The following is a 16697-nucleotide window of genomic DNA, read 5'->3' as shown; positions in this document are numbered from 1 at the left end:
AGAAGCTCCTTTATATAGTATAAAAGCCAACATCCTTACTACTGATGGCATTTTTACCATTTCAGGGTTTGACAATTTAAGTGATTTATGAACAATATCTCCATAAGTAGGATAAAAGCAATGGGGATTCTGAAAAATAAAATGGCTCTAACTGCTAGTAATTTGACTACTGAATTGTGATAGAAATGAAGGTAGATAGCATAATTTTGAAGGTGTATGTGTTGGCACTATGTCTAATAAAAAAGGTCATTTACTGGAAAGATGGTCAAATGCCACTAATGTACCTCACATGACTCCATATTTCACCTGTTCATAATACTAAAAAAGATGATAGTGAAATAAAAATAAACCAGATGATTGGAATAGAATTGACTGTTCATAAATAAACCCACAGTTATATGGACAGTTATTTATAATAAAGGTGTCAAGACCATAGAATGGAGAAAGTCTTTTCAACACCTATTTTGGAAAAAGTGGACAGTCACATTCAAAAGAATGAAACTACATAATTATCGCACCTCATACACAAAAATTAAAGGCTTAAAGGCTTAGATTAAAGGCTTAGGTACAAGACATTAACCATAAATACACAAAAGAAAACATAGGCTAAATATTGTGACACTGGTTTCAGCGATGTCTTTGGGGATTTGACTACAAAGGAAAGGAAAACAAAAGTAAAAATAAACAAATAAGACTATATCAAACTAAAAAACTTCTGTACAATAAAATAAACTATCAATAAAATTAAAAGATACCCTGCCAAATTCGAGAAAATATTTGTACATCATATATTTGTAATGGGACTAATGTCCAAGATTTATATAGAACTCATACAACTAAACAATATGAAAAGAAACAACCCAATAAAAAATGGCAGAAGAGCTATATGGTCACTTCTCTAAAGGAGATATACAGATGACCAACAGATACATGAAAAAAAAATGCTCACCATCACTTATGATCAGAAAAATACAAATCAAAACCATAGTAAATTCCAAGTTACATCTGTGAGAATGGCCCATATCAGAAAGACCAGACCAGAAATAACAAGGATTGGTGAGGATGGGGAGTAAAAGAAACTCTCAACAATGTTTTGGTGGGAATACAGAATGGACCAGCCCCAATGGGAACTACCACAGAATCCAGCTATCCCTGTTTTAGGTTATTAATATGAAGAATAAAAACCACTAATTTGAAGGGGTATATGCTCTCCTATGTACTTTGCAGCACTATTTTACAATAGACAAGGTATGAAAATAACTTATGTGCCCAACAACAGATTAGTGCATTAAGATGTGGTATATATACACACAGTGAAATAGTACTCAGCTATAATGAAGATAAATTTTTGCCACTTGGAGCAACAAAGAACTGGTAGGGGTTATGCAAGCAGAAAGAAGTCAGAGACAAATATGATTTCACTCATAAGTGTAATGCAAAGAAACAAAGGAACAGTCAAACTAAACTAAACCAAACTAAACTAAACTAAACTAAAAACTGACTGCAAAATTGAGACTACCAGAGAGGGTTGAGGGTGGGGAACAAATGGTAGAGGGAGCCCAATGGATTATGGTGGAGAATTATGGATGCATATGTGGTTGGCATGGAGTGGTAGCAAACATATGAAGAGGTAAGAACCTATATCCTAAATTATACACAGTATTATAAACCAACATGATCATAATAAAAAAAAATCCTACAATTTTAAAGAATGATTAGAAGGTGTCAAAAGACTTGAACAGATTTTCTCCAACGAAGATATATAGTCAACATGAAAAACAATATGAATGTTATTCAGCATCACTAGTCATTAGGGAAATGCAAATGAAAATCATAATGAGATACCAATTCACACCCATTTATAGGTTATAATTTTTTTAACAGGAAAAATAACATGTAGTATGTAGTATGTAAAGAAATTGGGAACCTCATACATTGCTGTTGGATATATAAATGGGACAGCTGTGTGTAAAAGTTTCATGGCTCCTCAAAAGTAAAACAACCTTTTGTTGAACAAAAAGGTGCAGAAAGCTGTTCATAGAAGCATTATTTTAAGAACCAAAAAGTGAAAACAACCTAAATGTCCACCACCTGATCAACAGATAAAAACATGGTATATTTACACAATGGAATAACATTGTGCAGCCATAAAAGGTTGATACAGGCTTTACATTGGATGAACTTTGAAAACATTTTAAGTGAGATAAACTAGATACAAAAAGTTACATATTGTGTTACTCCATTTATATGTAATGTCCAGTGTAGGCAAATGCACACAAACACAAAACAAATTAGTGGTTGTCAGGGAATGTGAGGAGGAGAGCGTATAGGGAGTCATTTCTTAATGGGTATGGTGGTATCTGGGGGTTGATAACATATTCTCGAATAAGACAGAGGTGATGGTTGTACAATATTGTGAATGTACTAAAAGCCACTGAATTATACACTTAAAATGGTTAAATGTTAAATTTTATGTTATATGTATTTACGTGAATTTAAAATGTATAGTACAAACTCTGTCATCTACCAAGTACACAGTGTGTTTATGTTTTTTACCCTTATATTTACCCTTAGGTTTAACTGTTAATTCTTGCACCAAAAATGCACTACTTTAATTATATTATTGTATCTTACTATTTATATAGCAGGTCTTTCACTTTGTTCATTTTCTTACTGAAGAGCATCTTGGTTACTTTTGATCCACTATTCTACATACATTTTAAAAGCAGTTTTTCAAGTTTCTCTCTCCATTTATAAATTTAAAACACACATATGCCACATACCACTTATAAACTGTTAGGATTTTATCTCCTATGTACAGAAAAGTATGGAAAAGTTTTGAAAGATATTCCTCTGATTAAAAGAAAATGTATGATCACAAAAGAGAGTGAGATGAGAGGGTGGTTCAAATGGATGTCAGTCTTATGTTTCGTTTTAATTTAATTTGAAGAGAAGAATATATCATATATTAATTGAACAATTAAAAATTTTCAGTAATTAAAATATGGAGGGACTGTTACAAAATTTTAAGAAGTGGTCAATGCACTTAACAACTAGAGAGAGGTAAAAAAATAAGTACAATGTCTTACATGTAGCTGATGCTAAGTAATTATTTCCTTAATAATAAGGGAGTATAAGTTGTCACTAACTTCCAGAATTCCATGCTCTATTTGAGAAAGGAGAAATGGAAAAAAGTAATACCACAGAAAAATAGCTTAAGTAGAAAGGACATATGGTTAGCCTTGATGGTCTTTATTTTAATATAACAAGAAGTCAGAGGAGATAATAGGAGACATGGGAGGTGAAAAAAGATAAATTACAGTTTGAAAACTGAAATTCATCAGTCTATAAAAAGAAGTTAATAAGAGGAGAATCAAAGGCTTGCCAAGGAGTAGTGAGCATCCATATAGAGTAAGCAGAATTTGTAGTGGGTTAAGCTAGCACAAATGAGAAGAAGAAATACCAAATCACTTCCAAAAGAAATAACATTCCTACTTTTAAAGAACTAATCTGCATTTTTATTATCTTATGCAACTGATAGCATGGAGAAAACAATTTGTCTCAGTTGCTCTCAAATTCTCTGTAGATATACACTGTAATTTCAACTGTGAATTATTGAACAATAGAATTTTCCTCATTAAGTGAAATTGTAATGGGGTACATGCTTTTGTAGGAACTGTTCTGATTCTATCTGTGCTGTTTTTCTTTCCTCAAGTTAATTTGACCGGGTGAACACATATAAAAGAAGAAATGGAGTTATCAAAATTAGAATACATAGTCAAAATATCACTTCTTGTTTTTGAACTCTGTAGTCTTTTGAAATACCAGTAATAACATCAATTAAGTAAACTAAAATTTGTTTTGATGCCAATGAAATTTATAAGTGTATTGGTGAACTACTGAACAAATTTATAGTAATTGGAATGAGTCTCATATGTATATGACCCAAATCATAAACTTAACAATTTAAATACTCATTTGAGTTCATTTCTTTGCAGTTTGTTTATTAATTATACTTAATAAAATTATTCTGATTGTTTAAATTTTTTCAGAATTTTTGTTCTTTACATCAGTAATCAGAATCCTCACTATGATTTGTTTTCCCATATAAATTTTCTGTCTTTCAGGAAAATAAAAAGATATAATTTTGCTGATACATATACTCTACTATCAATTTTTGATGGTACGTATAAAACATTTAGAATAGTATCTGCTATATAGTTAGCATTCATAAATATCTATTATTACTATAGTCACTTTATATATTCATTTACTATGGGGAGAGAGTATACTGATTATGTATCTATTTCATGGAAGAGTCCTTATACATCATGGGTTCTGCTGAATATCTTTATTTTTATATGTCTTGTGAACTTAATGAACATCTATTCCTTAGTGATGGATGATATAGCATAGCTTTTTTCATGAAACATCTTTAACAAATAGTTCTACAATGCATACCATGTGTCAAATTGTGCTAGATATTGGACAGATCAAATAAACTAAGAGCTGTGATCCTTGTTCTCATGAATTTTACAGTATATAGGTAGAACTCAAATGAGAGAGAGAATAACTACAAACATAATTTAGATTAGAGGAGGCAGATTAGATAAATCTTTCTGTGAGAGATACTTAAACTGGAACAGAGAGAATAAATAGAAGTTAGCCAGGGGCAGAGTGTAGTTTTGAACACTTTATGATAATGTGTTCCCCAAAGCAAGTAAAACTTGATGAAGCTTAGTGAGCAATGGGGAAAGGGTAATTAATGTTAAGAGAAGGGTTTACAAAAGTGGGGAGGAGTTAGATTATGTAGAATCTAGCAGAACATGTCAAGGAGTTTTGGTTTTATTCTGAATGTAATGATAATCCACTGAAGATTTCAAGTAGGGAAGTGACATGATTTACTTTATGTTTTAAAAAGCTGACTGGGTGAATTTGAATATCAGCTCAGTTACCAGGTAGTTATATGTTCTTAATTTCTTTGTGCTTTAATTCCCTCATAAGTAAAATAACAACACATATAAAGTACTGACATATATGAAATGTTTGCAAGGGTAACTAGCAGTCAATTATTATTATTTTGATATACCAAAATGCCCATGGATAGAATCAAACCATAGCTGTTAATGCATGTGCAAGTGCACAAACTTTATAATGTCTCTGATCTTTCGTAATGGTGCCATTTATTCCCAGGAAAATCTACAGTAGTGGCAGGTTGCTAGCTCAGCATTTTTGCCTAAATGCTCTAGGAAGACACAATCTTCTCACTGGATATATGCATGTAACATATTAATTTCTCCATATATTTTGCCAAGAGGAAATCAGCAATTTCTTTCCAAGACAAGCAGCAGACTTTTTTGCACCAAGGCAGCTTGGGAAATATCATTATTATGCTGGACTTCTCTAGAAGATTTGATTTCTTTCAGTGAGGTAAGATTTCTGATTCTGTAGCCCCAAGGATATATTACCGCTAGCTTGTCTCAAAATTCCTTCTTGCCTGTCATTACAACTTGGATATTTTAACCTATTAGTTGCCTTGAGGCTACAAAGCACAAGCTGAAATTTCTTCATATTTGGATCCAGTCTCATTGAAAAGACCTTTATATTTATTTAATAATCATAGAAAAGCAGAATTTATTTTCCTTTTTTTTTTTTCCTTCTTTGTGCTATACCTTTTTATGCTTGTATCACTTTGGATTAGCTTCTCACTCAAATCTGAAACTTCAGGGATTCTTATTCAACATACACACTTAATCAATATACATCTCTTTAAAGAGTCAATATATAACAAGGTATATTAGTTAACACGTTTTTTGGTTGCAGACAACAATATATTGATCTTTACCTCCAATTCACCTTTTAAAAATAAGTAATTTATTGGCTCATGCAACTGAAAAGTCAAAAGGTAGGTACAGTTCAATAGGGGCTTGTGTGAATGATTTGAACATTGTGACCAATGTGACCCATTTGTTGCATTATTGGCAGGCATTTCTTTAATGGTTCCAAGATGACCATTCTTGGTGTTGTCTATTTCCTCATTCACATCCAGTAGGAAACAGTCTATGGCCCTAGTAGATCAAATAAAATCTAAGATGTGAGGCCTATTAGCTCTGGCTGGCTTAAAGCATGTGTTCCTTGAACTAAAAACTGTGGCTACAGGAAATGGATAGGCTGATTTTACTCAGGTAACCTACCCTGGAGGCTTAGACAAACTATGTGACTAGGAAATTTGGTACAGTGTTAGGGAAAGTAATTGAGAAATGGCTGCTGGAGAGGTAAGCAGCAAATATTCATTATGAGGCATCTTAAAGTCTCTATTTCCTGAAAAAGCAAGTTGATCAGTTTAGCAATAATTAGTAATCAGTTTATTAGTAACTATTGAAAAGTGAGTAAATCAACAGGATTTTACTTTCTTGCTCACAAGAAATGGATAACTGAGTTAGGAAAAAATAGTAAGTAAAAAGATCATTAAGAATGTCTTCACAGTTATACTGTGAACTCTATGGGTTGGGACAATTTATATATATGTACTTGAGCAGCAAACATAGTGTTTGACACCTAAAAAGACTTTTGTAAATATTAAACTCTAACTGCAAAGTTTATATATTTCCCTCATATACATTATCTCATTTGTTACAAATAATTATCTTTTGTCACATGCAAAAGGACCATTATTATTTCCATTTTACACATGAAAAACTGAACATCAGATTGAGTCATTTAGTCTAAATCATTGAGTGTTAAAGTCAGAGCTTATATCCAGGTGTTCTGATTTTAAGATGCATAGTTTTTACATTATTTTATAAGCTCAGAACATGATCAGTTGACTGTTCTCATGTAGTTATCTGAAACACTAAAACACTGAACGAATCAAGGCATTTAGAGGCAATGAGGTTTGTTAATGAAATTAGTGCCATATAAACATTCACAAAGTTAACAGATTTTTCAGTTGCACCAAGAAATTACAGGCCTCCCATTTCACAATTTTGTTACCTATTTCTTCTATTTCATTCTTCTCTATGAATGCTAAGTACCAGGAATAAGAACTCTTTCAAGAATAACTGGTTACCAGTTGACAAAAGAAGCATAAAAATGTGGGTCTATTTACAAACCTGAAGATCTCTCAAAAAAGACTAACAGCACTACTTACAAAATAATATATGAAAAGTTTCTGTGTAATGCCATAAAAGGATATCCAATTAGAACACTTATAATACTGTTCTCAACTAGTTCTTCTAAAGAATTAAGCCATAATAATTTAAAAAAGCTATTGTATGTATGCTATGCATCTAGAATGGTACTAGTTATATGCAATCCTTGCAAAAAGTGCAAAAGAGAGTCACTCAAATTATTCAGTGTAATAAAATGAAACTCAACATGGTAACTTAAAAGCTTAGCCATGAATACAAAACCTACAAATACTTTAATTTAAAAAAACAGAATGATTATTACAGTTGAGGTTGCTTTATAAGATAAGAATACAAAAGAATATCCTATGTCAAGTTTGATACACTTTGGAATGTATATAATTTATAATAAACATATATCTGGGGAATTCACATACTAGTTATCAACTGAAATTCATTATTGACTTTACTAATAAATATTTAAATTTTCTACTTAGTCTTTGGCTAGTCCAAGTTTGTTTCCAATGAGGCATGGTTTGGTGAATATAAGTGTTAAAGTTTTGTTTTGGTGGGGTTTCTCCCAAGAGACTACTGTTACTAGTTCCTTCCCGCCCTCTCCCAATTTGAAGTGTTTTTTCTTTCCTAAACATTCACGAACAAATTTTGCCTTAGAACTTCTTATTTTTTCTTCTCCACCCCCTCATTTAATATTCATATTAGGGATTTCTTATAGCTATTGTCTACATGATCACTGTTTAGACAGTTTTTTACTTATTAGCTAAATCTTTTCTAACCCAGCATTTTTTTTTAAACTAACATTCAACCAGTGATATGTATCCTTAAGCATTTTTATCTGAACATTAGTAATCTCAGAATATGTATTAAGATTCATTTCCATAGTGGATATAATGAGAATATAGTGAAGAAAAAAAATGGGATGCAAAATCATGAAAAAAAAAGCACGATTAATACAAATAAAAAATTAGCTTCATCAATCATTTTAGATGATAAGATTTAAAGTGATCCTCTTAAAGGATTTATTTTAAGGTATGTGATGAAATTGCTAAAGGAAAAAAACTTATGAGCAATGAATTTCTCAGAAGTGATGTAAGGAAAGTTCATTGCCATACACTAACGAATATTAGTAATACTAGAGTTAGTATTGTTGAAACCCTATTAAATTAAATTCCTTGATGGAATATACTCTGTGGCACGTACACTTTCACAAAAAAGGCAGTGCTGAAGATCCTTCAGAATAAAACAGTTTCCATAATATGTTAGCGCATACCTCCAAGGATAGGAGATAAGCTAAATGCTTGCAAAATCATTAATGCAAAAGCCTCTTGTCTTACCCGTTCATCTGCACTGCATGCTGCATGATGGGAATAATTGATGAGACCTGGGATGGGCTGCTCACCGTGTGCCATGATAACAGCAGGACTGGTGTAGAATGGATGCTTCTAATGCACAACACATAACAACTATGAATATAGTGACAGGAAAACATGAAACTATACAAACAAAATGATTGGAAAAGAAAAAGTGTGAAAACAAATGAAACAATGAAATGTCAAATTTTTGCAAATGCAGAATGACAAAATAAATTTTGATTTCAAATGTTACACATTTTTTTAAAGATTAAAATCGATGGTACTTTTTTTACTCTTTTAACTAAGTGTAAAAGAGAAAGTAGATAAAATGACTTCTGAATGCACCTATTTCACTATCAGGTCCATAAAAACAAAACAACACAAATCCCGTACACAAATGAAATACTTACTAGCTCTAAATAAGGACTTAATGGATCACAGAATGGATCTGTAGACAGAATCACCAGTCTTCAGAGAAAGAACCACCACTTACTTCTTGTCCGCATGGACAATTCAAAAGGATCTCTGTGATTCTTTCTAATCTATGTTGTTAAAAAAATCCTCTCACACTATGCTTATAAGCAGTTGTGGATGATCCATAAAACATAGAACTTCATATACTTCATATAATGCTTAGATTTTCATCTGTATGCTTCCAATCAATGAATAATCAATATGCCCAGATGTAATATACTAGCACTTTCCAAAGATATTAGAGCATATTGGGTAGATAATACTATGAAGGGACATATAATAATGTAAATCATGTCCTATGACTTTAAGATGACGAAATTTACTCAAATACCTCATGGTACTCTATTTATTCCCAGAATTTTTCAAAGAGAATTTGTAATACTTTGGAACTGTCCTAATAATATTTATTACTTTATTAAGCAAAAAATGAAAATGTATTAGATCTATTTCTTCTCTATACCACTAGAGTAATTTGCATCATATAATATTGAAGTGCTCAGTTAACTGCTAAAAAGCCTTGTTTTCAAAAAATTCTTTTATTAAACTTTTTTTATTATTCTTTCTCAACTAATTTCCTGAATTATCTAAGGTTTCTTTACCTTCATGTTTCTGTTCTTTTATGAATTTATTAATAGTTGATACTTTGAATATGTGAACATTGTATATTTAGTATGTCCACAAAAATGACATTTCCAAAGAGTTCTTAAAAGTCACATTGTTCATCACTATAGCTATTACTTCAGTAGTTAACTGCATCTCTTTAATGCCACAGACTCAAAACAAACGTCAATCACTTCAAGAACTCTATATTACGTAGAAAACATAGCTGTGGAATATCATAAATATCCCAGTATTAAAATTATGGAAGGATGAAAAAGGGATGAAATCAGTGCATTTATCTGTGGGTCCTTTAGAATTTTGTGTCTTTCTTGGCAGACTTACCTTGGCAGCAATGGCTGCTGCAGTTATATGTGACGAGGAACTGTCTTCTGTTGAAGCAACACCACTATCTTTCTTCTCTTCTTCTTCTTCTTCACATTGAACCCCTTTGTCTTCTGTTTGTTTATGGGGACTAGTTGTGGGAGGAGGGGAGAGAGGTGGTGGTGGGGAAGGTAAATCTTCAAGTTCATCATGTACTTCCTTTACTTTTACAATGGCATCACGTAAAAGGTCAATGGCATGAGGTAGAGCTGGCAGTATGAACTGAAAGCATTCCTGTATACAAGAGGAAGAAAAAAATGAAGATGAAGCACTTTTATAGGTATGTAAAATGGAATCAACCAAATTTATTTGTGACTTTGGTCATGTATCCCTCTCTATCAGTCACTATATAAGCACATAGTGAGTTTTCAAAAGTAAAGTTTCTACACAACTTTAGAGTTTAAAGATACATATGGAAAATGCAGAAAAAACTCTTCACCCTAGGTAGGTAATAGTTTTTTTTTTAAAGATTTATTTATTTATTTAAATATTTTATTTTATATAATTCTTACATTCTTTGCACAATGTATGCATTTTCATTTTGGTTGTATTCCCCATACAATTGCACCTCCCCTCTTATTTTGACTCTAGTCCTTCCTTTCCCCGCCCCTCTCCCCACAAGTGTGTCTCTGGTTTATAGTTGCTTGTTGATTTTGATTTTTACTTTGTATTGATTAGTCTTTTTCCTGGTCTCTTATTTAGATTTTCTAAATTCCTGCTATGAGTGAGACCATCGGTATTTTTCTTTTTCTTTCTGACTTATTTCGCTGAGCATGATCCCTTCTAGCTCCATCCATGTTGCTACAAACTGCATGTATTTATTTATTTATGCATATAAGAGCTGGGGTGTAGGCCAGAGGTGCGGGAGGTGAAAGGATTCACCAGAGACAGAGTGGGGAGCAGAATAGGCAGACTGACTGAAATTACTGCTGAGGGGAGCAGTGGGTGACATAGAAGAGGTCTGTTGCACCAGATAGGGGTTAGCTCCCTGGTAAGGGATCGAACTCATGCTGGAGTGACTGCTGGTACTTTCATAGTGCTGAGACTTAACCCCTTGTGCCACCTGGGAGACCCAGGTAATGTTTTAACTATGTAAGAGTAGATAATATTTGCACAGAGCACTGCACAAAAGCTATATAGTTTCCTGCTCAGGTGCCCACTATTATCTATACTGAATCACCAAAAGAGAGTAGGTAAAAATTTTAAAAGCAAAACACAGGGCCGGATATGTTTAGGGAATATGTTTGGGTACAGGTCTTACTCTACTATATTTAAAGTAACTTACCTTAAAATCTAAGATGTAAAGAAATATCTTAGAATTTACAATTACTGAAATACCTAGAAGGGACCTAATATTTTGACCTCTTTTGCTCATTCACTTTACTGATAAAGAGTATATAGCAAAGATTTTGTAATGGACTTGAGATTTGAACTTTACTCTTGCCTTTTAATTCTTTGGAACATCAAACCTGATAGGAGTATCTTTCTTTGCTTGGGGACTTTGGATATTGATAATCCAACAATGTAGTTTTTATGAGGGTTTTGGGAAACATGCTATCAGTTTTGCCTCTGAAAAGAATGGAAATTAAAGCCATAAGAATGCCCCTCTGACTAAAGGTCAGCTAAACAGGTAATATGTGATTGAGCTGCATTAAAACCTTTGGACATTTAAGGCCTAGTTAGCAACAATATTTGCATATTGTGCTATATTGTAACCAAGAGGTAGTAATGCTGTCCATTGCTCCAGGAAAGATGACCAGAAGTTCTTTGTCTGGTACCTCCCTCAGACTGTTCTATGTGCTATTCTCTTTGGTTGAATTTAATCTGTATTTTTCTCACCATAATACACCATAACAATGAGTTTTCAGTGAATTCTGTGAATTCTTCTTGTATATTATTAAACCTAAGGGTTGCTTTAGAAATCCCATGAATTGTAATTGGTGTCAGAAATGAGGGCAGCCTGGTGGTTGCTCTATCTTTGTAGTTGACTAAGTTTTGCAGTTTGCCAAAATGCTTTGGAGTTTGTGTCACAAGTGGAATTAACTAAAAAGACCTGGACTCATTGAAACATGTGATCTGAGAAGAGGAAAAGAGAGAAAGTGGGGGGATGATGAATCTCTAGAGTTTGTATGACCACAGGGCCAACCACAGTATGGAATTGCAGCTGTGCTGTTTTAAGTTATTGGAGATAAAATTTAGAGATAGAATCTCAAAGTGAAAGATCCACCCCAAGGAGTTGTGTCACTTGATACATAAAGACATGCAAAATAACAAGAAACAAGGTAAATATACAATCCCTTGGTTATTATACTAGCTAAAATGAAAGTAAGGGAAAATGTTGGGGTGGATTCTGAAACTGGGTCAAACTTGAATTCTGACTGGTCTGAACACAGCCGCTTGCCTCAGAGTTGTTGTCTAAGGAGAAAGTTATGTTGAAACAACAAATAATTAAATAAAATTGGACTGACTCATAAAAGAATAAAGTATGTGAAATCAGAGATTCAAGGAACCTGTCCTAAAAGGATAAAAATATTTAAATGACTACGAAGAAATGGATGAATAAAGTAGACACTGAGGGGCAGAAACAAAAGTCCTAGTGTAACACTGTTATAGGCTGAGTGGAGTAATGGGAGATCCTGCTAGTCTCCCAACACTGAAGGGTCCTAGACAAATCTCTATTTACCATAGGCTGGAGGAATTAAAAAAGTTATGAGGCACAGATGCCTCTAAGAATCCTCACCTTGAATCATTTTAAGTGTGGTCCAACAATCTAATCAAGGTAAAAGACTGACAAAAGGGGTTGGATCTCTGGACATACCCAGGACTAGAAGCCCAAGGCCATATGCACATGGGCGGGGACAGAGAATAGACTTTCTGGGATTCCTAGACATGGAAGTCCCATGTACTGTGATTCTAATATGGGTTGAGGTCCTAATGGGGGTACAGTTAGATTGGGAGGATATAGGAATGCAATAGTTGATGGGATGAAAGTGAGTTGATGAAAATTAGAATGTTTGCATGGTGAACTTTTATGTGAAGTGGTGAGTTTCTCTTACCTGAATGTATTATGGGAAAGGATGCTGTACTTGACGCGGGAATTCTCCCCCTCTTTAGCATTGTAAAGCAGAAGGCAAGTAAATCTGCTCTTGCATCAATACAAATTGGACAGGCTAAATAGGTTAAGATTGCCTGACTCCACTGGGTCATTAATTTGCTGTACAATAGTCCTGCATAAAGATCAGGGCTTATGGCAAATATCTGAGAGTGTCATCCAGCAATAACTACTAGGAATTTGGAACAGAAAACTTCCATTTGAGAGACAATTGTGAACTTGCTCTTGGGCTTTCTTTAATTGAGCCTGCCCCTATGATTGAAGGGCAAAAATAAAAAGAAAAATCTTGAAACCTGAAATATTCATAATGTCTTGGGTAACAACAAAAGAATGCTCTAATGGGGAAGGCAATGCCCAGGAAACTTCCATAATAAAATGGAAATGATGCATACAGGATCATGCTACCAGGAGAATGCAAGGAGGTACTCACGAGTAGGTAGCCTCTTTTTCCCCTATGGCCGACTTCGGAACCACCTGAGTTGCTGCTGGATCCTATGGACATTTGGGCCACTTAGGCGTTGCCCTAAAAACATCTTTCTATTGATCAACAAAGATCTGCTTGGTTTATGCATGGCAATTCCGAGGTGAACGGACAGCATCCTGTTTGGAAGGCCGCCACTCTGATTGAAGAAGGTAAAAATAAGTCAGCTCCATGGCTGAACTGCAAGATGTTTGCCCCTATCTTTATTTTTAGGTTTTTACTGATTCATTGGAAGTGTCCAAAAGCTGGGCCATATGATCAAGCAGAAGGGTAATGAAATATGAGTCTATTAAGGGGGTGTATGTAGGAGATATGGACCTATGGGTATCACTGAGAATTTAAGGGGTATAGTAAAGCAGGATATATTAGTGCTCATCAGAACACTTTTCCAGACTTGGAAGTTGATTGGAAGTTGATTGGTGAGCAGATATCCTGGTGTGCTTGCTCGACATAGCTACCTGGCCCCATTAGATGAGTGGACATTGGAGGTTCTGTAGCAAAAGGCTGAATCCAGATATATTCTTTTTGTACAAGGAGGCACAAAATACCAACAAGAGCTATTGCATCTGGTAACAAGAGAGATAGGGTATTGTAAAATAAACAGAAAAGAAGATATTATACCAATGACTGCTGAGTCATATTTCTTCACATCAGTGAACACACTTTTATCTTGACAGCAATGATTTGATAGAAAAATGGAATGGGCAACTGAAACATTTGGTGTCTAAAATGGGACAAGATAAAGGTTTGAAGGGTTGGTCATGCACCTTAATGAGTGTGAAATCACACTTACATAAGGGAGGCCAAAAGAAGGTACTACTAGATAGAGTCTTCCACAATTCTGGGGAAGATGGTATTGGGGAAGATGCTAGTATGACTATATATTTTCAGGACAACACCTTTTCTTTTTTTCCCATATTGTAGCAATTTTCCTTTTTGTTTTTTTACCTGATATAGTCTAAAAGTCAAGACAGCAACTGTGGGTGCCAGAAGCAGGAATGATTACTAAACAGAACTGTAACTATACCTTTGAAACTTTAAACTGGAATTCCTAAATACCTCCTGGGATAGGTTATACCTTACTTAATCTGACCAAATAAAGGTTGACAGTGAATGCAGTTAGAATGCCTAGTGTTTGAGACTGCTCACCAATCCTGTACTTCTATAACACTACCTTATATGAATGGAAATGGGCTGACAGAGAGGCACTTGTTAAACTAGTAATACTGATGGCAATCTGGACACACACAGTGGGTAAAGCAACTGTCTAAATCAAAGGTTTTCAAAGGAAACGTTTGGGTATAAATGTAGAGGAGGAATGGTAGTTAAAGGGTAAAGGAATGAATAAAAGTGCTATGCAATGAGGAAAATTCATTACATTGGTGTCTCAAAAGAGGATTAGCATAAGAGATGACATTATTTCTTAGTTTATCTGTAATACATGCCAGAAAGGGTATCATATGTTGATGAGACTGCTCCTGTTTTTGGGAACCCAACAAGCCTGCCAACTTGATTTGTATCATTTTGGAAACATATTAGTCAAAGGATATGGTAATGGATTAGGCTAACTGCTAATATTTGGGCAGGTCTCCAGTAATATTCCAGTGTCTTCCAACTGTTATTTTTTCAGATCATATCTACCACTATATTGTAATGTAACAATACTGGCATTGTTAATAAGATTATAGTACAGATATTGATGGCCAAATGTACTAGAAAACTGAGCTCAAGCCTTAAAATGTAAAACCCGTGGAAATGATCAACCTGAAGAAGAGAACTAAATTTCAGGGTAAATAGTTATATGTGACTGTATCATGGGCTACAAGTAATAGTAGATAAAGGTAAAAAAAAAAAAGTATAAAAAGTATGAAAATATGTGTGGTTGCTCTATAGGATGGATTAGCTCTTTGTCTAAATCTGTCCGTATTCCATTCTGGCACCTTCAAATCTTACAGACATACAATTGTGTCTGTAATATAAGTGCTATAATAACATGTCCAGTCAGACATGTGTAATTGTTCTACTATAAGAGAGCCTTGGGGAAAGGCCAGGATGTAGTTTGCATAATGAAGAATTAATTTTGCCCAAAGAAAGTCTGGGCATTGCAGTAAGTTACTGGGAGGTGACAGAAGTGCCTTTGTTTGTCTGGACACTTTGGCTAGTAGATAATCTTACCATGTGGGTTATAATGGGAGCTTGTGCTATCAGTTTTGCCTCTGGAGCGTGTTGGAGACTATAGGTATCACTTCAATTTTTGGGAAGGGCTAGTGCCAGATGTCAACCATATGGATTGACATATGATGAGTCCCAATAAAAACTCTGGACATTCAAGTCTTGGAGGTCGGTAATACTTCCTGTGTTATCACATGTCAATGTCAGAAGAGTAATATGTTCATGACCCCCACATAGAGAGAATAATGGAAGTTCCATATTTGGTGATTTGGTGCCATTCCTCTTCTTTGTCTTAGTTGTTTCTTCCCTTTATTGATTTTAATCTTTTTTTAAAAAAGATTTATTTATTTATGCATACAAGACCTGGGGTACAGGCCAGAGATGCAGGGGGCGGGGAGAGGGTGGTGAAAGGATTCACCAAAGACAGAGCTGGGAACAGAACAGGCAGATTGACCGAAATACACTGCTGAGGGGAGCAGCGGGTGAGACAGGAGAGGTCAGCTTCACCATGTGAGGTGCTCTCTGTCTGGCCAGGGATTGAACTTGTGCTGCAGAGGCTGCGGATTGCTTCATAGTGCAGTGCTTAACCCCTTGCACCACCAGGGAGGCCCCCTTGAGCCTTCTAGTGAATTAGTGAGATTGGAGTGCTATTATGAATGCAATGAATTTCAATTGGTGATGAAATTGAGGGAAGTCCTACAGAGTGTTCCAATATTTTGATTGGCTAACTTTCACAGTTAGCCAAAGGTCCTTACACTAAGCCATATAAATCTCAAGATTGCTTACCTGAGATCCTTTCTTGCTACCTGGCAGGTTAATTATGAGAGTTTTCCCTCTGATTCCACATACAGGTCTAAAAAGAAAAAGAAACTGGATGAAAACTAAATCACAAAGAATGACTGCTTTAAATACAAAAAAGATCAATCATTGTTCTTACATGTCAATGATTGTGTTAGGAATAAAATTGTTCTACTAGATAT

General features: G+C 34.4%; 1 protein-coding gene across 5 annotated transcripts in view; it reads right to left on the bottom strand.

Annotated features, from left to right (window-relative positions):
• The window catches only part of GPHN (gephyrin), a 451561-nt gene that overhangs the window by 177490 nt on the left and 257374 nt on the right, over positions 1–16697 (bottom strand). For all 5 annotated transcript variants that reach the window (XM_037503527.2, XM_054691156.1, XM_054691159.1 and 2 more), the window contains exons 6-8: positions 16504–16570; positions 9914–10186; positions 8480–8587 (exon numbers count right to left, since the gene is read on the bottom strand). In XM_037503527.2, the coding sequence (XP_037359424.1) occupies positions 8480–8587; positions 9914–10186; positions 16504–16570 (448 nt within the window). The remainder of the gene's footprint in view (positions 1–8479; positions 8588–9913; positions 10187–16503; positions 16571–16697) is intronic.

This window comes from Talpa occidentalis, unplaced genomic scaffold (assembly GCF_014898055.3).
Source record: "Talpa occidentalis isolate TD23 unplaced genomic scaffold, MPIMG_talOcc4v2.1 talOcc4.11, whole genome shotgun sequence".
In the NCBI taxonomy this organism is placed as follows: domain Eukaryota; kingdom Metazoa; phylum Chordata; class Mammalia; order Eulipotyphla; family Talpidae; genus Talpa; species Talpa occidentalis.
The sequence above is the reverse complement of the archived record's forward strand: the minus strand, read 5'-3'. Positions and strand labels throughout refer to the sequence as shown.